The sequence below is a fragment of the Trichosurus vulpecula genome, chromosome 6, assembly GCF_011100635.1.
Source record: "Trichosurus vulpecula isolate mTriVul1 chromosome 6, mTriVul1.pri, whole genome shotgun sequence".
NCBI classification, from domain to species: domain Eukaryota; kingdom Metazoa; phylum Chordata; class Mammalia; order Diprotodontia; family Phalangeridae; genus Trichosurus; species Trichosurus vulpecula.
The window spans coordinates 267,199,455-267,221,208 of record NC_050578.1 but is presented as its reverse complement, the minus strand read 5'-3'; the positions used below and the strand labels follow the sequence as shown (position 1 = coordinate 267,221,208).

At 36.8% G+C, this 21,754-nt stretch overlaps 1 protein-coding gene and 1 pseudogene across 1 annotated transcript; both read right to left on the bottom strand.

Annotated features, from left to right (window-relative positions):
- Nucleotides 1-570: 570 nt before the first annotated feature.
- Nucleotides 571-1,529, bottom strand: LOC118855328 (annotated as a pseudogene).
- Nucleotides 1,530-10,850: 9,321 nt separating this feature from the next.
- LOC118855142 (olfactory receptor 5B2-like) lies at nucleotides 10,851-11,846 on the bottom strand. The gene has a single exon (XM_036765243.1). The coding sequence runs from the start codon at nucleotides 11,844-11,846 to the stop codon at nucleotides 10,851-10,853; it is 996 nt and encodes a 331-aa protein (XP_036621138.1).
- Nucleotides 11,847-21,754: the final 9,908 nt, after the last annotated feature.

Genomic DNA, 21,754 nt, shown 5'->3' with positions numbered 1-21,754 from the left:
TACGTCTGTGTACATGCATGCATGTCTGTGAGGGTGTCTAGATGGTGCACTGAATAGAGTACTGGGCTTGGAATCAATAGGAATCATCTTCATAAGTTAAATTAGAGCCTCAGTCACTTGCTAGCTGTGTCACACTGGGCAAGCTGCTTAACACTGCTTGCCTCAATTTCCTCATTTGTTCAATTAGCAGGAGAAAGAAATAGGAAAGCACTCCAGGATCTTTGCTAAGGAAACCCCAAACAGGGTCATGAAGTGTCAGGCAACTGAATAATGAGAAGAAGACAACACACACATATTATTCATTTCAAATAACAAACTTATAAAACAAGGGGATACTATTACCATTAAACATGGGGAAACTGAGATTGGTACTTGGGTAAGGGCTATACAACATGAAAGTGTCTAAGACAATACACATTGAGGTCTCTCCTAACATCAAATATATGACACTTTCTAGTACAAAATGTGTCCTTTGAAAAAGTCTGGATTATATTTCCCTGTGCATAAGAAAAATAGCCTGACTTAGTGACTGGATCCCAGAATGTGGAAGATGCAGATTGGATTTTCTCTCTAGAAAAAAAGATGATCTAATTGAAGTCGGTGTCCCCTCACAGCTTTCCTAAAAGCATTCTTGACTTCTTTTTTCCTAAGACTGTAGACCAGAGGGTTCAACATGGGGATGACCGTGGTGTAGAACACTGATGCCACTTTGTCTGAGTCCATTGAATGGCTTGATCTGGGTTGGAAGTACATGAAGATGATTGTCCCATAAAATATGGACACTGCTGTCAGATGGGAAGCACAGGTAGAGAAGGCTTTCTGGCGGCCGTCAGCTGAATGGATCTTCAGAATGATGATGAAGATTAACAAGTAAGAGGTAAAGATGACAAGAAATGGGGAAAAGACAGTGAATGACCCTAATATAAATAATACAGACTCACTTATGTGAATATCAGAGCAGGAGAGAACTAATAGAGAGGGAACCTCACAGAAGAGTGATATATCACATTGGACCTGCAGAAGGAAAGACTAAATGTATTTCCTATGATTATAGAGGATATCAGAAAGCCACTAATGTGAGGACCACTGGCCATAAATACCATAAATATACATACTGTTGAAGTCATGATAGTGGTATAACACAGAGGCTTGCAGATAGCTGCATGGCGATCATAGGCCATGGAGGCTAAGAGGAAACTTTCAGTACCAGCAAAGGTTCCAAAGAAGAACAACTGTGTAGCACATCCACTGTAGGAAATAATTTTGTCACCTGTGAGGAGCCCAGCCATCACCTTGGGAGTAACAGCCGAAGAGTAGCCACAATCCACCAGAGAGAGATTACTGAGGAAAAAGTACATGGGGATATGGAGATGGGAATCCCAGGAGATAAGTACGACTATCCCTAAGTTCCCTACCAGAGTAATGAGGTAGGTGAGGGCGAACATTATGAAGAGTGGAACCTGAAACTCTGGAACATCTGTTAATCCTACGAGGATGAACTCATTCTCTTCAGATCTGTTCTCCATAGATGTCAGTTGGGCCAGGGCTGGCAGGGGGCAATTCACCTGCGACAGAAGAATAAAGAAAGATATAAAGAATAAAAAAAAAATAAAAATGATTAGCTTATTATACTGAATTACTTTCAGAAGTAAAACATGGTGACAGGCATATCTTTTATTATGGGTTAAAAAAATTAAGTGTCCAAGAGCTTCTAGGGATCTATCCTAAAACTTATTCCATGAACCCCAAATTCCTTGATCTAAATCTCTATTGGGAGAAAGACCCTTACCTACTGCTTTCTAACTTTTTCTCAATATACAACATTCTTCATTTCAAAAAGAGCCTACCCCTACTCAAGATAAAGAAACCGTTCCTTGTCTGGTGAAAATTAGCATGAGTAAAACATTTATCACTGCACAGAGATGATATTAACGATAATAATAACTGAAATCCATATTATATTTGAAAATTAAACAAATGTACTCTCCCCAACTCTGTAAAGTAATGACACTAAACATTGTTGTTTAGAAGAGAAAGCTGAGGCTTACAGAGCTTTTCAGTGACCTAGAAAATGTCAAATGAGTGTATGAGGTGGGATTTGAAAAGAGATATTCCTGACCACAATTCTAGCTCTCTATCCAGTGGAATACCAACTCTACAAAACTAAGGAGACAGGAAGAGAGTCAGGAGCTGGCCTTGATGAGTTCACATCATACATAAGCTACAATCTTGAGTACTAAAAGGACTCTTGGGTATGATTTCTTAGCCAGTGCCCATCAATTTTGAAAAAGAATGAGATATCTAGCAAAGTACTGGAGAAAAGCACATGCCTCAGTTTTGGCCAACTATAGGCCAGGAAGCTTGACATCAAGTCCAGGTAAAATTTTACAATGTACCTTAGAAGGGATAACAAATAAACAATGAGAAAGGGAAATAAAGACCTCTCAGAGTCAGTATGGTTTCATCAGGAATAGACCATTCCAGAAAACCTTTATTTCTTTTTTTAAAATGTGACTAAATGGTAAATAAAGGAAATCCTACATATATAGTTTTCTTATAATTCTGTAAAATATTTGGAAAATCTCTCATTTTAGATCTGTGAAAAAGAAGTAGCAATGAGGGCTAGATAATAGTAAAATTAGGAGGATTCTGAACTGGTCAAATTGGCTTGGTGCAAAGGTTAGGTTATTATGGCTCCAATTCAAATTAAAAGGAGCTGCCTAATGGAGTATGCCATGGTTCTGGGCTTAGCCCAAGGCTGTTTATTATTTTTTTATCAGTGACTTGAATAAAGATATAGATGATACATGAAATAAATTTGGAAACAACAGGATTGGAGGGAAGAAAGCTAACATATGGGGTGACAGAATTAGGATTAAAAATTAATAGGCTGGAACTTTGAATTGCATGTAGTAAGATGATATTGGAAAGAAATAAATATAAAGACTTAACTAAGATCAGAAATTAACTTCACAAACACAAGATCTAGAAGACAAGATCTGAGATTTATTGGCCTGAAAATACAAATGTCATTCAGTGGCATGGAATGGCAAATAAAATTCATTTCACCTTAAGGTATGTTGAAAAGCACAGCATCCAAGAACAATCATAATGGGGATATGGGGGTCAGAGTCCTCTAAATTTAGAATAGTATGGTCTGTTGCTGCTTCCACATTTTAGGAACAAGATAAAGAAGCTAGAGACTTTCCAAAGGAGTACAATCAGGCAGGATGGAGAAGGGATTTGAAATCTTGTCCTAATAGATTCAATGGAAAGAACTGAAGGTGTGCAGTATAGAGAAGAGGAAACTGACAGTGCTGGAGAGGGGGAGAGTGTTAGCTCTCCTGTAGTATCTGAAAAAGTGCAGTTTGGAAGAAAGGCCAGACTCATATTGTTTGGTAACAATTGGAAGGACCAGGAACAAGGCATGGAAGTGTTGAAGATAAAAATTTGGCCTCAATATAAGGAAAAAGACACAAAATCTTTTCACCCTAAGTACACTGTGAACTATCTAAAAGTGAAGAATACCTCAGGAAGTACTGGGTTTCACCACCCTTGAGGTTTTTAGAGAAGGCCTGGTTGATACTGTGTATGCTGTTCGAAGAATTCTTTTACAATTGTGAGTTTAATGAAATGCTAGCTAGCATTTACATAGTGTTTTAAGGTATGGAAAACACTCTACAGATCTTCTTTGATCCTTACAACCATCCATTGAGGTCGATAATATGTTGATCCCCATTTTACCAATGAGGAAACTGAGGCAATAAAGAAGTGAAATAACTTCCCCAGGGTGACACAGCTAGTAAGTGTCTGAAGTTGGAGTTAAAATCAGGCTGCCCTGACCCTGGGTAATTTTGTTATCTACATCAGAGGTGTCCAAAGTATACCCCAGAGGCAGATGGACCAACCAGATCAAAACGTAATTGGAAAATATTTAATGGAAGGAATAAAAATGCAACAAAACATAGTGTCAATATCTAGTTATCTACAAGGGCATAAATTTTAATTTGAACTTGACACCACTGACCTACCCTACCGGAAAGAGTAGGCAGGCTAACAAGGTAATGAAAATGAAAATATTGAAATGTTGGAAAATATTTCTTCCTCATTTCATAGGAATGTATGACTCTTGGAAATGCCACTTTTTGGTTGAATGCCATTGGACAAGCCCCTTCACTTCTCTGGGGCCACGTTCTCATCAGTGAAATGGGGACACCAATGCCTAAGTATTTGCTTAATAGTTCTGAGTTTAGAATGAGATCATTGTAAAAAAAAGTTTTACAAAGTTTGAACCTTTATATGAGTCATCTGCTGCGATTATTATATTAATTGCTAACACTTCTATGACTGCCTGTGTGACCTGGGACACATCCTTCAAGTTCTACTGAACCTGTGATCTAATGTGGCTTGGTTTCCTCATCTGTAAACTAAAGAGTTGGATTAGATTACCACTGACATCCCTTCCAACTCTGAAGCTATGATTCTGTGAGGTCATAAACTGTATTAGTACCAAAAATATTCTTTAGTCTTTCTCACACTTCATATTTAAAAATCTTTTTTTCTAACATAGTTAATATGAAACAGAAGGCAAGGACAAAATAAATTAAAACTTTATTTCAGAGCCTATTGAAAGAGGAGAAATATCCATTTTTATATCTAATTCTGTATTTGAGCTAGGATTTTCCTTTAATATTAGAGAATCTATTGCAAACAGAACACTAACAACTTGGAATCAAGATTTAAAGTACTATTGGTCATGTACATGTTATTCTTGAGCCATCTAGGTAACTGGTAACCTTGAAGCAATTATGTTTAGGCAAAGCCTTTGAAATTCTTCTTGAGGTACACAAGACTGGATGATCTCAAGTACCCATGTCTAAAATCTTCCTAGGTCACCAAGGCAGACAAGGTGATGTGCTTTCTACTCAGAAATACCCTGGTGTTTGAGAATTATTTTTGTAAAGATGACTTGACTAGTAATCAGAAAACTTGGGTTCTAATCTTGATTGAATTGGCTATTAATTTGTGTGTGATGTCGGGCAAGAAAATTTGTCCTCATAGGCTTCTGTCTTTTCATTTGGAAAATAGAGTACGGAAGTGAGGGCGCCTGTGAGGAAAGTGTTTGCCAAACATGAAGCACTATGGATGTGAGGATTGCCTTCATCATCAGCAATTAATGCATTAATACATGATTTTATTTTGCACTTAATTGTATTTTTCCGATTACATGTAAAGATAGTTTTAAATATTCACTTTTATAAGATTTTGAGTTCCAAACTTTTTTCTTGCTTCCTCACCTCCCCCCTAACCAAGATGGCAAGCAATCTGTAATAGGATATACATGTATAGTCTACATGATAATTTATGGAAAATGTTCTGAGAAGTATGACAACATGCAGCTCAGAAGGCAGAGGTCATATTAGATTATTAATACATTAAGGCAGTGTGATATAGTTGAGATGGCCTGATCTTAGAGTTAGAGAGATGTAGATTTAAAATTCTACCTCAGATACTTAAGAATTATATATCCCTATACAAACCACCTAACTCTCTCAGCCTCAGTTTACTTATCTGTATTATAAAAATAGCACTTATTTCACACAGTTGTGAGGAAATTCAAATGAGAAAACAGATCTTTGCCAATCTTAAAGTGCTATATAAACCTGAACTACTTAGATTGAGTATAGGGTCCTTTTCTTAGCTAACACTTATGATCGATGCCCTGACGGCCCCCAAAATTTAACACAACCATCAAGCATCACCTTAATAGATTTTTGTGGAGGTGTTGATAAGGGCTCATTATGAATACGTAGTCTCCCACTGCTCAGATTTCCTCTTCAGTTACCAAAGGAGAATCAGTTTGAATAACTAGATATACAGAATAACTGGTGTTTATAGAACACTTTCATGTCTGCAAAGCACTTTATGTAAATTATCTCATTTAATCCTGAGGGCAAAGTCCATTGGTGTTATTATGCACATTTCTGGAGGAGGAAGCTGGGGCTCAGAAAGATAGGGTGACAACCATGGGGAAAGAGCGTGTAAGTTTCAGAGGTAAAGATGTTAGTCAACAAGCATTTATTAATTACTACTGTATGACAGGCACTGGTTTAAGTGTTGGGGATACAAAAGAGGCTAAAGCAAGGTCCTTGCCCTCCAGAAGCTCACATTCCAAAAGGGAGATAAGCAAATAACCTTGTACTCACAAGCTGAATATAGTATTAATGTAAAGAAAGCACATAGGCAAGGTTGTTTTGTTCAAAAAAATTAATTTATGTAATAAAGCAAGGCTTTCTGTAACATAGAATAATAAAAAAAGATGATTGCACATGAAGCTGCAAATCTACTACATACATGTTGCTATATCTTTTAACAACAAAGTTATCATGTGAATTTCTTTTAAATTTTTTTCATCTTCTGCCCTACCTAGAGGTCACCACTGTTAGACACAAGTAAGTATGTGTTTATATGTGTGTGTGTGTTTGTGTGTGTATATGTGTGTATATATATATGTATATATATGCATGTATATATATGTATACAGTTATATGTATGTATATGGTTATATATGTATACGGTTATATATATGTACACATGTATATATGTATACATATACATTTGTACATGTGCATTCACACATATAATTACTCTATACATATTTCTATTTATCAGTTCTTTCTCTAGATGCAGATACCATCTATCTTCCTAAGTCCGTATGTTCAAAACTATATGTTCAGTATAGTTATTTTGTTTATTTATAATAGTCAAAGTAACTTATTTGTTTGAAGTTATTCTTAAAACAATATTTCCATAAATGCATACAATGTTCTCCTGATTTTGCTCATTTCACTCTTCATAATTTTGTGTAAGACTTTCTATGATTTTATAAAATCATTGAGCTCATCGTTTCTTAGCACATCAGTATTCCATCACAATCATACAACACAACTTGTTTAGGCAAGGTTTTTATCCAGATATTTCTGACTCCAGGTCCATCATCTTCCCCACTTTGCTAGGCTGCTCTCTACATAAGTCCCTTAGCTTTCCATTACACTTTCTAGAACCTACCTGGCATGTAGACATAAGCAGATGGGACAGAAATGGGGAAAGTTGGCCAAGCACCTTCACATGAGCATCTTGGGTTTTAAGTCCCAACCTTAGTACCTACTCAATGCTTTTCAAGAATGTCTTCCCTAGTCCCTGCTTCTAGCTGTTCCAAAGGCCTTAAATCAGGAGAGGTTATCCCTGGTAAATGCTGCTACAAGGATAGAGGCAGAGTTAGTGACCTTCTTTTCTGCCCAGTCTCAGTTTGAACAATGAAAAGCAGATGAATGAGTAAGTGACTCTAGGGATTGGTTTCTCTGGTTGGTCCCAAGTCAATGAACCCTAGTAATGAACTACTTGGAAGTCAATAGCTGAAGTTTTAAATTAAGAAGGATCCTTATGCAAACCTTGGAGCACAGCTGCTCCTAAGAGACTACTTTCCCTAAGAGAAAAATGGCTGCTCTACAGTCACCATCTACAGAACATGGCACTAAACTTTGTTCTGACCATAGGGACCAAACTCAAGTCTTCCAGAAGACCATTTTCTTGGCTGTGTTCCTTTGTTAATCTGCCTTATTTTTAGGAGGAATAGAAAGAGCCCTTGACATGGAAACCAAGGCCTAGTTTCTAGTCATGGCATTTCCTCATTGTGAGGCCTCAGGAAAGACACTGAACTTTTCAGTGTTTTAGTCTATTCTGCCTATAAAATAAGGATAAAAATCCCAGCTTTGTATATCTTGAAGGAATGTTGTGAGGATTAATGTATCATTGGATATGAAAGATATAGTGTGGTATAAGGGAAGGATTATTGGAATACAGATAGAAATGCAGTTTTGGAATCTTTCCTCTGTCCCTTTTTGTCCAGTACCAAATACACATTGATAAAGTTGATTTGAAGCAAACCATCAATAACATGGACAAAGGTATGAGGCTTATCACATTTTAAGATGACTCGTATCTAAGAAAGTTAGCTAACAGAGTTCTGTATTTTTTCATGCTTTACAATCCATGTTCAAGATGGCATGTGAGGATTTGGACAGAGCAGAAGGTACATGTTTGATATTTTCCAATGGAGTTGCAGGTATCCAGAAGCAGTGATATTATGTGAATGCTGAGCTAGGGACTAAAGGTCCAGAGGAAATTTTGGGGGGGTAAGGGAGAAGGCAAATAGGGTAAAGTGACTTGTGCAATGTTACACAGCTGGTAAGGGTCTGAGGCTAGATATTAACTCAGGTCCTCTTGAGAATGGTGCTCTATCCACTGTGCCATTTAACTGACCCTCCATGGAGAATTCCCTCTGTCCAGAGGGAAGGAATCAGAGATCTTAGAGTCAGACGGCTCTCAGAAGTTATCAAATTAATCTGTGCCTAAAAAGAATATTCTCTAAATACACTCAATAAATGGAAAACCCACTTGAAATCCTACAGTGAAGAATTATTAAACGTAGGCTGCCAATTGTGAATTGCTCCATTTGTTAGGAAAATTTTTCCTCGCTTCAAGTGAAAATATGCCTATGAACATTCTAGCCATTCCCCCCTGTTCTGCCTTCTGTGGCCCAGCAAAATGGGCCTAATTTCTCTTCCAGGAGACACATCTTCAAATACTTCACTCACCCACACTGAAATCTCATTCACCAAGATAAATATTCTCATTCCTTAATCGTTCCTTATATGGAATCATTTCCAGTAAATCTCACCTTTGCATGCATCTAGTGTTAATGTCCTTTCTATGATGTGACAAGCAGGATTGAAGAAACTACTCAAGTGTTCTCTGAAAGGGAACAGCTAGGTGCTGCAGTGGATTAAGCACTGGCCAGGAGTCAAGAAGATTGGGTTCAAATCCAGCCTCAGACATTTACTAGTCGTGTAACCCTGGGCAATTCACTTAGTCTCTATTTGCCTTAGCTTCTCATCTGTGTAACGGGAACACATTAGAGAAAGAAAAGATAAACCACTTCAGCATCTTTGCCAATAAAACCTCGTGAACAATGTCCATGGGCTACCTTAGAGTTCGACACAATTGAATGACCAAGTGACAAAAACTCTCTGAAAAGGGCAGAAGATAGCAGTGCTATCACTTCCCATATTTGAGTCAAATGGATTCTCAATGGAGTCATATAAGGCAGGAGCATTTTTGCTTCCAAGCATACTATTCCCTAAGATTATACAGGTAGCCCACTAACAATCACTGTGCTTTTACAGGTGAACCATGTCTTCATTATAGTGATCTAGTGCCTTTTGATTTGAGCACCACCCCCAATTCAGTTCACAAATGAAGGATGGGCAATGTCAAAGTATGCAAATAAAGACCAAAGACCCATTACATAATTGGGCCTCAGTTGCCTCATCTGTGAAATGTACAATTGCTTTCACCTCGAAGGTCAACTATAACCCCTTTCAAAATCCTTTTCTCCCCGTCAAGACTTCTGGGCTCACATGGACATTATTTCATCCTGGATAATGACCTACAAAAATGATGATGATTGCTCTCTCTCTCTCTCTCTCTCTCTCACTCTCTCATTACTCCTGAATAGAATTGTTCCTGAAAACTCCAAATAACTTGCTGATAGTATAGTCTGTTCCTAAGTTACTCCCAACGTGGTCAAGATGGATCTGTAGGTCTTATGATATAATTCAGTTTATCAAATGCTGGCCAGCATTGATTTAGTTCCATGGCAAAAGCAGAAAGCAAAAAAAAATCCCATAAGGAACACCTATTCAGAAGCAGAAATAGATAATGCACCAAAAGAACCAATTAGTTAGACTGCAATTGATATTGAAGTTGGCATCAGGATATTGCAATGATGTTACAATGAAATACATATCTCCCACAGGATCAAGGGTCTTTCCAGGCCCTTAGGAACATCCTTTTGGTTGTATTCCTTCCTAAAGGTAGCCATACTGCAGTGGTGTTCTGGAGCCAGCTCCAAGTGACTCACAGAGAGATAATTACAGTTTGAGCATGAATGCCTGGATTGTAGATATCAGTAAATGCTAAAAATCAGGATGTAATTTATTGTTTTTCTGATGATTTAAATTTCAGAAAGTGATGGAGAAAATAACACAGATTAAATTTCAAAGTGTATCAGGTATACATTTTTTTTTCTTGAAGAGCTGGTTCTTAAGCATTTGCCAGCTCATCTCTGCTTTAGTGGCTGCTGAATAAGCAATGCCATTAACATCAAAGCTATACCTTACAAGAAACTCAGGGACTTTCCTCTTGAAACTGTTCAAAAATTATATAACTGATCTTCCACTTTCTATGAATGTTGCTACAATTGCTATACTGAAAGTAAATGTGTGTGTGGGAAGGCGTCTGGGTGGCACATTGAATAGATCACTGGTCTTGGAATCAAGAGGAGTCATCTTCATGATTCAAATACAGCCTCAGTCACTTACTAGCTGTGGGACCCTGGGCAAGTCTCTTAACCCTCTTTGCTTACTTTCCTCAACTGTGAAATGAGCTGGAGAAGGAAATGGGAAAGCACTCCAGTATTTTTGCCAAGAAAACTACAAAATGAGGTCAAGAAGAATCAGACACAACTGAAGAACAACAAGAAGACAACACACATTTTTTTCATTCCACATAACAATCTTATAAGATAGAGGGTAATGTTAAGGCCCCTTAATCATAAGGAAACTGAAATTTGGACTTACCTCAATCTATAAAACATGAAAGTGTCTAAGACAACATAAATTAAAGCCTCTCCTAACTGCAAATTTATGACATTTTCTATAGTATAATGTTGATTTTGAAAAAGTTTAGATTACACTTCTGTATGCATAAAAAATAGTCTGATTTGGGGGCTAGGTCCCAGAGTGGGAAGATACAGACTGGATTTTTTCTCTAAGGAAATTATGGTCCAATTGAAGGTGTCTTCCCCTCACAGCTTTTCTAAAAGCATTCTTGACATCTTTGTTCCTCAGAGTATACACCAAAGGGTTCAACATAGGGATGACAATGGTATAAAACATTGATACCATTTTGTCTGTGTCCATGGAATGGCTTGAACTGGGTTGGAAGTACATGAAGATGATTGTTCCATAAAATATAGATACTGCAGTGAGATGGGAAGCACAGGTGGAGAATGCTTTCTGGCGGCCTTCAGCAGAATGGATCTTCAGGATGGTGATGAAGATTAACAAGTAAGAGGTAAAGATGACAAGAAATGGGAAAAAAGCATTGAGTGACCCTAATATAAAGAATTCTGACTCAGTGATGTGAATATCAGAGCAAGAGAGAACTAGGAGAGGGGGAATATCACAGAAAAAGTGATGGACAACATTGGACTTACAAAAGGAAAGGCTAAACATATTTCCTATGACTATGGAGGAGGTCAGAAAGCCACAGATGTAAGCACCACTGGCCAGAAATGCACATACAGTTGATGTCATGGTGGTGGTATAATGCAGAGGCTTGCAGACAGCTGCATGGCGATCATAGGCCATAGAGGCTAAGAGAAAACTTTCAGTTACAGCAAAGGTCCCAAAGAAGAACAACTGTGTAGCACATCCATTATAGGAAATGGCCTTATTCCCTGTGAGGAACACAGCTATTAACTTGGGAGTAACAGCTGAAGAGTAGCCAAAATCCACTAGAGAGAGGTTACTGAGGAAAAAGTACATGGGGGTGTGGAGGCAGGATTCACTGGAGATCAGAGCTATTATCCCCAGGTTCCCTACCAGGGTGATGAGGTAGATGAGGGTGAATATTATGAAGAGAGGAACTTGTAGCTCTGGGGCATCTGTTAATCCTATAAGGATGAACTCATTTACTTCAGATCTGTTCTCCATAAATGTCATTTGAGAGTGGTGTCATTTACCTGAAACAAAATCATTACCATCAGAAAATCTGTCCACTCTACATGATGAACACCTCCCAGACATAACACATGGTCAGTGACCTATCTTTTTAGAGGGTTACAAATAAGCAATTAAGGGACCAAGATAGATAGTTGCCACTGCTGTTACTTTACATTCCCCGAACTCACTCAACCATTTTCTCATAAAGGGAGACAGTCCCTCATGTATTACTTCTCACTTTGTTTAATCTAGTACAAATTTAACAATCTCCAGAGTGGCATTTCCCACATCAGAAAAAGGGAAGTGCCTTATTGTGGGGCAAAAATCAGCATAAGAAAGGAGATTACTTTTGGTCAAGGTTGAAGAACTGAAACTTTTCTTATGCATATTCTTCACTCTGGTAAAGAAGGGAGAAAAGAGGAATAAAGGAGAAGAGGAAGAAATCAAATAAGAGAAAATTCAAAAAACTGAGAGAAATGAGTAGAGGATCATTAAAAGTTGGCCAAGAGTTTACTGGGATCCTGCTTTGTCCTGGAATTGTGGCTTTAAGGTTTATGCAATGGACTGAAGACACCAGTTTCTGATTAGGCATAGTTGCTAATGCTCACCAGTTTCTTAGTTGTTGGAATCAACTGTCGAAAAAATAAAAAAAAAAACTCTGGTGGATCCTTTAACAATAAGTGGATGATTTCTGAATTTGATTCCATCCCACAGGCTGTCCTTTTTTAATGCACCACTCTCACTGTGGAAACAGAAGATGGCCACAAACAAGGATATTTTGTCCTTTCTTTCGCTGTATGTTTTTTAAGAGTATTCTAATTTTACAATTTACAAAATTGACATAATTTTATATAATTTACATAATTACTGTATTCTAAGTTTGGGTTTAGTCTGTTTCAAGTTTGAGCTAAAATTTCACCTACAGGAATCCTGTCTTGATCCATCGATCTCAATTTCAGTGCCTTCATTTTTTTTGTTTATCTCTAATATATCCTGGCTATTCTGGCTGTATATCCAATTTGTAAACTTGTATTTGCATGTTATTTACATAGAGACTATGGACTCCCTGATGGCAGGGACTGTATTTTACCTTTCTTTGCAATGTCAGTGCTTAGCATGGTGCTGAACATATTGTAGACCCTTAATAAATGTTTACTGACTCACCAGTTGTCCAGAGGTAACCTTCAGTGTCTGAACTAAGCTAAGTTGGCCTTTAGGCATCACACAACTACTTAGTCCATTCCCAGGCACTACTTTAAGCCTTTATAGCTTTGAAGGACTTGACACAGTTGTGCATCACTCAGTGTTATAGTACTTCATTTTACCTCTCCCTCCATGAGTTATGAGTTTTTGTAGAAGTTATAAATAGGTTGCCACATGCTATCTATAACAATTTGTATATATGCATGAATATAAACATATATATCATATATGTATATATGTACATATATTTACTTTATATATATATATATATATATTTACTATTTAAGTGTATAGTAAACAGAAGCAGTGAATTTCAAGTCAATGTGTTTCCTCTCAGAGGTCACTGACTTCAACTCACATTTGATCAGGAATCACCTCTATGAAAGCCTGCCAAAGGGCATGAAAAGTGGAAAAGGAAGAGAGGTGGTTAAGGAGAAAAAGAGAGATTATATATCTATATATATCTATATCTATATATCTATATAATGGAGAGAGAGAGAGAGAGAGAAAGAGAGAGAGAGAGAGAGAGAGAGAGGTGCACATTGGGGTCCCCAAGGAATTATGCCTCACATTCAAGATGAATTAGAATCTCTAATACATGAAAACGAGTCTGGCTGATATAGTATCAATAAGACTTTAGGGAAGCAACTCATAACTGGTATATGGTTCTCAACAGGTTTTTTTTTCCTTTCTTGAATGAAATAGGATAGCTTACAGCAGGCTATTATAATATTTTTTAACTAAAAAAAATACTCATAAAAGTAAATCCAGGAACTGCAGTGGATAAAAGTGGTTGAAAGCATTTATATTGTTATCAATATATTACTGATGAGAGTCTTCATTTATGTGGGTATCTGCCAGAATGGTATCTATTATTTTGTCTCTCAGTGCTCTTCTCTGTTACTATCTCTCTGACTCTATCTCTGCATATTTGTCTCTCTCTCTCCCTGTCTGTTTTCCTTCTTTTCTTTGTCTGCCTGTTTCTCCCTGTGTATCTTTATCTGTACCGACACCCCCCCCCACCCCACCTCTTGACATGGGAATTCAGGAGGATCAAACTTTGAATAAGTCAGTGAAAAGAATTGTCATACGGATGTCTATATGTATTTGATTCAATAGTATCGATTACAAAAATGTCACACTGCCGTGTATCAGACCAACATTACAATAATTCTTGACTGTAAGTGGGTTGTGTGTGTGTTCTATTTCATATTTTTCTGATTACATTAAATACAATCTTTGTAGTTAGTTGAAAAGTAATTTGTTTCTACTTCCCTAAAAGTCTATGTGATAAAGTTTTATTCATTTACTCTGTCCTTACCTGTCAGTCTCACATTAACCACATTAGAATAAAAGTTATTTCATTTGTGTGTTATGAAGACAAACGGGAATCTTTAAAATTAATTCAGGTTAAAAGTGTCATATGACCGTCTATTGAGAGATGGAAAAGACCACAGAAACCAACTAGTTTAGCATCTTTTCTTTATCTGTGAGCAAACTGAGGCCCATGTTATCCTAGGAATAAAAGACCCTAAGGCATTTGTGAATTATCACACAAAAAGTAGCTGTAGTGTTAATTTAAATAACAGTAGATAACTCTTTCATTGAGCTTTAAGCTTTTCAAAGCATTTTACAGAATTATTTTCTTCTATACACAGAATACTCAATGATGTAGGTGCCATTGCTTTTATCCTTTCCTAACTTAGCTATGAACTAAGTTTTGAAGGTGAGCTAAGAGTAAGGATATCCAGGAGTCAAATTTTTCCATAAATTAAGACTTAACCTTTTCTATCTCTATCTCAACTCCTCTAATATGTGGGTGTGGGTGTGTGGATACACATACATGCACAAACATATGCATATACATACACACAAGCATACACACATGGCTGAGCAGGTTGTCTGAGCAATACAAAGGCATAGAGAAACAAGGATAGAGGTGTTACTACACTATAGATCACTAGAGGGGCAATGTGGTGTAGTAGAAAGAGGTTTGATATTTGAGTCAAGAGGATATGAATTTAAATCTCACCTCAGACCTTTATTAATTGCATATGTCTGGATAAATCATGTAAGTCAATCAGCTTCAGGATACTTATCTGTAAAAGGGGGAAGGATATGACAATAATGGTATTTATCCATCTAATTGCTTATTTCCTTCCCTTCTCCCAATGTGACACCTTAGCCAGCTTGTTACCTCCTTGGATACTCCATTCTTTATCTGTTTATTCAACAAGCCTGTATTATGGGTCTATGATTTACCAGACATTAGGCTAGACACTGGGCATACAAAAACAATTTGCATTAAGACACTAGCCCAGAAATGGGTATGTATATATGTATGTGTATATGTATGCATATAGAATGGTGTGTATATACACAATGACTATATATTCATGAACATAGCTGTCCCTTGCCTATAGATGTATCATCCCCATGGACTTGGAGAATGCTTTTTTTTTTTTTGGAGATCTCAGCCAAAAAAAATAAAAAAAATTAAAAAAAATAATGGTATTTATCTCAAAAAGTTGTTGGGAGATTCTAACGAAAAATTCCATATAAAGCTCTTTCTACATGTTATATGAATGTGAGCTATTACATTCTGGGGAAGGATTCTATGTCAGCTAAATTTTCTTATCAAACCCTTCTCTGAAGTTTTTACTGTGGTGCCTCACAAAGAGTATACCCTTAATCAACTTTATTAACTTAAGTGTTCCTTTGAACTACAGAGTCACTCATCCCTCAAATGGTTCCTTCAGATCCTGAAAGAGGGTGAGTTTGAAAAGATGCAAATAATGGATATTAACAGATGTTTATAGAACTCTTGGATATTTACACACAGTTTCCATCTACAATCTAATTTGAGGCCTATGAAATAAGCACCACAAGTACAATTATGCACAGTTTATGGATAAGGAAATGGAAGTCAAGTGACTTATTCCTGGGGAAAATGAGTCACTGTCTGAGATATACAAGGTTTTATAAAGGTCTTCCTGCCTCCATGTCCAGAAATGTTTCTGCTATACCATTTTGGTGTCTACATAAGAACTGAAGTCTTGGGATTGTAGATCCTAGAACCTAGCTGGCTTGATGTGGAGAAAGGTGGCCAAGACCAAAAAGAAAGTTAGCTAACATCTTTCTATTCAAGGGTTGACCTTGAAGTCCCAAGCCTGGAAAACATAAAGTTGTTTTGGAGAAACTCTTCACTAGTCACCGGAGCTAAGAATTCAAAGGTTCTTAGTGGCAGAGAGGTCATACCTGGCCATTGTTGTGGCATGGGTGGCAGTAGTGTTAGTGATGCCAACCACTACCCTCCATTTAGTTCGTTGTTAAGCAGAAAAGAAACTAGATGAGTACATAAATGATTCTGGAAATTTCACCCACCAGCTCATTCCTCACACTGAGCCCTGTAGCAGAATGTTTCAATGCTGATAGTTGAAGTCATCTAAGAGGCAGGGACTTTATCCAAACTTAGAAGTCTTGCAGCTCTTGGGAGATGGTGCCACCTTCGAGATATCTGCCAGCACTGATGCCAACTCATGAACAAAACAAACCATTAAATTCTGCTCAGACCATGGGGAAAACATTTTCTCATGGGTACTTTATCATTCTTAGCTTTTTGTTAGCAAAGTGAGATATAAAGAGACCTGGATAAAGCCACTGACCAAAGCGGGCTTCTAGTCCTACTACTACCATTTCTTAGCTAAGTGACATTGACCAAGTCATTGAACATCTCCAAGTCTTAATTTAGTCTTATTTGATATGGGTGTATTAATCTCAGATCTGAAAACAATCAAAAGGTTTTGGTGAAGATCAATGTGTTACTGAACATGAAAGAGATTTGGATTATTGAAAAGTTCTACACAAAATGAGGTAGTGAAAAAAAGGTCAATGAACTTGGTGCTAGAAGATCTAGGATGGAATTTGAGGTCACTGTGAGACATAAGGCAACTCCCTTATTCCAGATGAACCTTGATTTTCTCACTTGTAACATGCAAATAAGCATATTTGCATGCTCTAATTCTGAAGACCATTGTCAGGATAGTAATTTATAAATTGCAAATGATGTTCCTATTTTGCTGAATATTATTGCTATTTTTTCTTGAAAATCTACTCAGAGCTCCTAATTTACCTAATATCCCAAACTGCATCTCATCTTAGGTTCTAGTTCAATGGTAACTAGGTGAATGGTGTAGTAACAATTTGTTAAGGTTTAAGTACAGGCTTTGATAAGTTCCCTCCTGCTTTTATTGAGGACAAATTGCAGAGAAAGACAGTCAAGAGCACAGTGTGGCAGATGCAGAATTTTTTGAATACTTAGATTCAAGAAATATTCAATAATGGCTCATCATCAACTTGGCAGCTGGTCTGGCCTAAGCCCTGGCTGCTGTATCTCCCCCACAATAAAAAAAAACAACTTTTATTTGCAATAGATATATTTTGTGTTTTCACCCAGTAAAATTTGTTTCCTCATGGACAGACACTACATTCTTTTTGTCTTGGTATCCCGAGAACTTACACAAAGCCTTAATAAAAATAGTTGCACAACAAATTATTGTGGAATTCAGTGGATTTATCACTTAGTTGGATAAACAAACATTGGCATACTTATCAAATTCCCAGATGGCGAAATTCCAGAGGGGACAACTATCATACCGTCTATATCACACAGAGTGATCTATTCAAGATTCAAAAATATATCAGCAGGACAGAACTTTGAATTAAATCTAAGATGAAATTCTGCAAAGAAATGTGCAAAATTTTGCATTTGTGTTACTTGCTGTCCAATGTCTTCCCTCTCAGAAATTGCACCTCATGTTATAACTCACACAACCAGGTTCAGGATCTGTTCATAAATGTGTATGTTTGTACATGTGTGTGTACATCTTGCATCATCGTGATAGTAATTAATGACAAGTTTTGCCCAAAAACATCTCGAGTAAATGCCTATTATTCAATTATGATTAGAAAATTCATGATTTTATTCCACCCTTAATTCTGAATAAAACTCTAAGTTAACATTTAATTAATTATGACAAATATTTTATGAGGCACATTCTGGGAGCATTAAAAGAAGTCATCGATGAAGAATTCAAATACTCTTATCTGTCCAATTTCATTGTGAACTTATTTTTTTCTATTCATTTTGTTGAATTGAAATAACATTTTAATAAATTAAGTGTCAAATAAGAATTTATTATCATGATATAGCATATATACATGAATATGTGTATATATACATGCATATTAATCTCTATCTATCCATCTATCTATCTATATCTAATTTGTGGATGTGTTGTTAAGGGCTCACTAGGATTATAGTCTCCCACCCCTCAAATTTCCCATTGAGTAACTAAAGAAAAATCAATTTGAAAACCATGTTCCAGTTTTCCCACATCCTCTCCAGTATTTATCATTTTCCTGTTATGTCATTTTAGCCAATCTGACAGGAGACATGTGGTACCTAAGAGTTGCTTTGATTTGCATTTCTCTAAGCAGTAGTGATTTCGAACATTTTTTCATATGCCCACAGATATGTTTAATTTCTTCTTCTGAAAACTGCCTGTTCATACCCTTTGACCATTTCTCAATTGGGGAATGACTTGTATTCCTATAAATTTGGCTCAGTTCCACTGCTGGTGGAGCTGTGAACGGATCCAGCCATTCTGGAGAGCAACTTGGAACTATGCCCCAAGGGCTAGAAAAATGTTCATACCCTTTGACCCAGCAATACCACTTCTAGGGTTGTATCCCAAAGAGATCACACAAGTGGGAAAAGGACCCACATGTACAAACATAGTTATAGCAGCTCTTTTTGTAGCAGCAAAGAATTGGAAATCTAGGTGATGCTCATTGATTGGGTAAGTTGTGGTATATGAAAGTAATGGAATACTACTGTGCTATAAGAAATAGGGAAGACAGAACCAGGAGAACATCATACACAACCACAGATATATGGATTCTGTGATGACTAACCCTGATAGACTTTACTCGTCTCAACAATACAAGGTGCAAAGACAACTCCAAAGTACTCATGATGGAGAGAGCTATCTACATCCAGGGAAAGAACTATGGAGTCTGCATGTAGATTGAGGCACCCTGTATACTCTCCTTTATTTCATTTGTTTTTCTTTTTACTCCTTTGTTTTTGTTTTTTGGTTTTGTTTCCTTTTTTCATGAGTCATTCTATTGGTCATAATTCTTCTTTAAAACTTGACTATTGTGTAAATAAGTTCAACGAGAAGTTATATGTAAAAGATATATCATGCTGTCTTGGGGAGGGAGGAGGGGAATGGGGGGAAGAAAATCTGGAACTCAAAATTATATGGAATGTTGTAAACGAAAAAGAAAAAAAAATAATTATTTTAAAAAAAATATCTGGTAAGGATTTGGAAGTCACTGTGAAATATCAGGCAAGTCACTTCACCCAGATAAACCTTGATTTCCTCATCTGCGACATGCAAATAAGTATATTTGCATCCTCTAATTCTCATGACCATTGTCAGGATAGTAATTTATAAATTATAAACATTCTAATTTTGCTGAATATTACTGCTATTCTTTTATGAAATTCTACTCAGAGCTCCTAATTTACATATTATCCTACACTCCATCTCATCCTAGGTTCAAGTTCAATTGTAACTAGAGGAATGCTGTAGTAACCTCCTCCTGCTGTTCTTGATGACAAGATGCAAAAAAATAAAAAAAAATGACAATGAAGAGCACAGTGTGGTAGATTCAGAATTTTTAAATACTAAGTTTCAAGAAAGATTCAGTAATGGCTCATCATCAACTTAGAAGATGTTCTTTCCTGAGCCCCTGCCTGTTCTTTCTCCCCCACAATACAAAACCAACTTTTATTTCCAAGTGATATATTGAGTTTTTACTTACATGCGCATATTTATTTTCACCCCAAAAATCTGTTTCCTCATGGACAGACACTACATACTTTTTGTCTTGATATGCCCAGAATTTATACTAGGTCCTAATTAAATAGTGACCTAGTAAATTATTGTGAATTCAACTGATTTATCACCTACTTGGACAAACCAGCATTGGCATCCTTATCAATTTCCCAGATAGCAAAAATCCAGGATAGACAACTAATACCCTGAGTGATCTATTCAAGATTCGAAAATATCTCAGCAGGTCAGAACTTCCAATTTTGTTGAATTGAAATAACGTTTTAGTAAAGTGTTAAATAAGATTATTTAAATATTTATGTATATTTATGTGTGTGTGAATATATGTGTGTGTGTATGTGTGTGTGTGTGTGTGTGTGTGTGTGCGCGTGTGTGTGGGTGTGTGTCTATGCATTGATAAGGGCTCATTAGTCCCACCCCTCAGATTTTTTCTTCAGTCACTATAGGACAATCTGTTTGAATAACTACAAGTAGAGAATAACTGGTGTTTATAGAACACTATAATATCTGCAAAGCACTTTATGTAAATTATCTCATTTAATCCTTAGGACAAGCCTGTGAGACAAGTCCATAGGTGTTATTATGCACATTTCTGCAGGAGCAAGCTAGGGCTCAGAGAGATGAGACAGCTTACCCATGGAGAAACAGCTAGTAAATTTCAGACTAAAGATGTTACTCAACAAGCATTTATTACTCACTTACTGTATGACAGGCACTGGGATGAGTGGTGGGGATACAAAAAAGGCAAAAGAAAGGTCCCTCCACTGCAGAAGCTCACATTCTAATTGAGAGATAAGGAAATAACCACGTGCATACAAGCTGTCTAGCGTATTAATGGAAGGAAATCACAGAAGCAAGGATTTCTTTTAATTTTATATTTATGAAATAAAACAAATATTTCCATAACATAATATTATAAAAAAGATGATTGCTCTTGAAACCGCAAATCCACAATCTATACATTGCTATTCATTTTAAATATACAGTAAAGTTATCCTGTAAATCTTTTTTTTCTCCCCTTGAATGGCCATCTTTGGGCATATTTGTGTATACATGTAAAGTTATTCTATATATGGTTCTTTTATAATTGCTTTCTCTGGATGCAGATAGCATATATCTTCATATGTCCTTTTTAGTCAATTTGAGTATTTTTGCCAGTCAATGTAACTTATTTGCTCAGTCATTCTTAAAACAGTATTGTTATTACTGTACACGATGTTGTCCTGCTTCTGCTCATTTCATTCTTCATTATTTTGTGTAAGTTTTTACATGTTTTGGTAAGAAAGATCATTGAGTTCATCATTTCTTACAGCACAGTAATATTCCATCACAATCATACATCACAACTTGTTCAGGCAAGATTTTTGTCCAGATCTTTCTGACTCCACATCCTTCACTTTTCCCATTTTGCTGCACTGCTCTCTACGTGAGCCCCTTAGCCTTCCCAGAACATAGGTAGATGGGACAGCAAAGGGGAGAGTTGGCCATGCATCTTCACACAAGCATCTTGGGTTTGAAGTCCCACCCTTACTATTTACTTAATGCTTTTCTAGAACCTCTTCCCTAGTCCCTGCTGCTAACTATTCAAAAAGCTTTAAATGAAGAGAGGTTATCCCTGGTCACTGCTGTTGCAAGGATGGAGGCAGAGTTAGTGACCTTCCTTCCTGCTCAGTCTCAGGACCAGCAATGCAAAGCACATGAATGAGTAAGTGATTCTAGCGTTAGTCCCATGTCAGAGATCCCTAATATAGTGAAATATTGGAAATGAATAGCTGAAGTCTT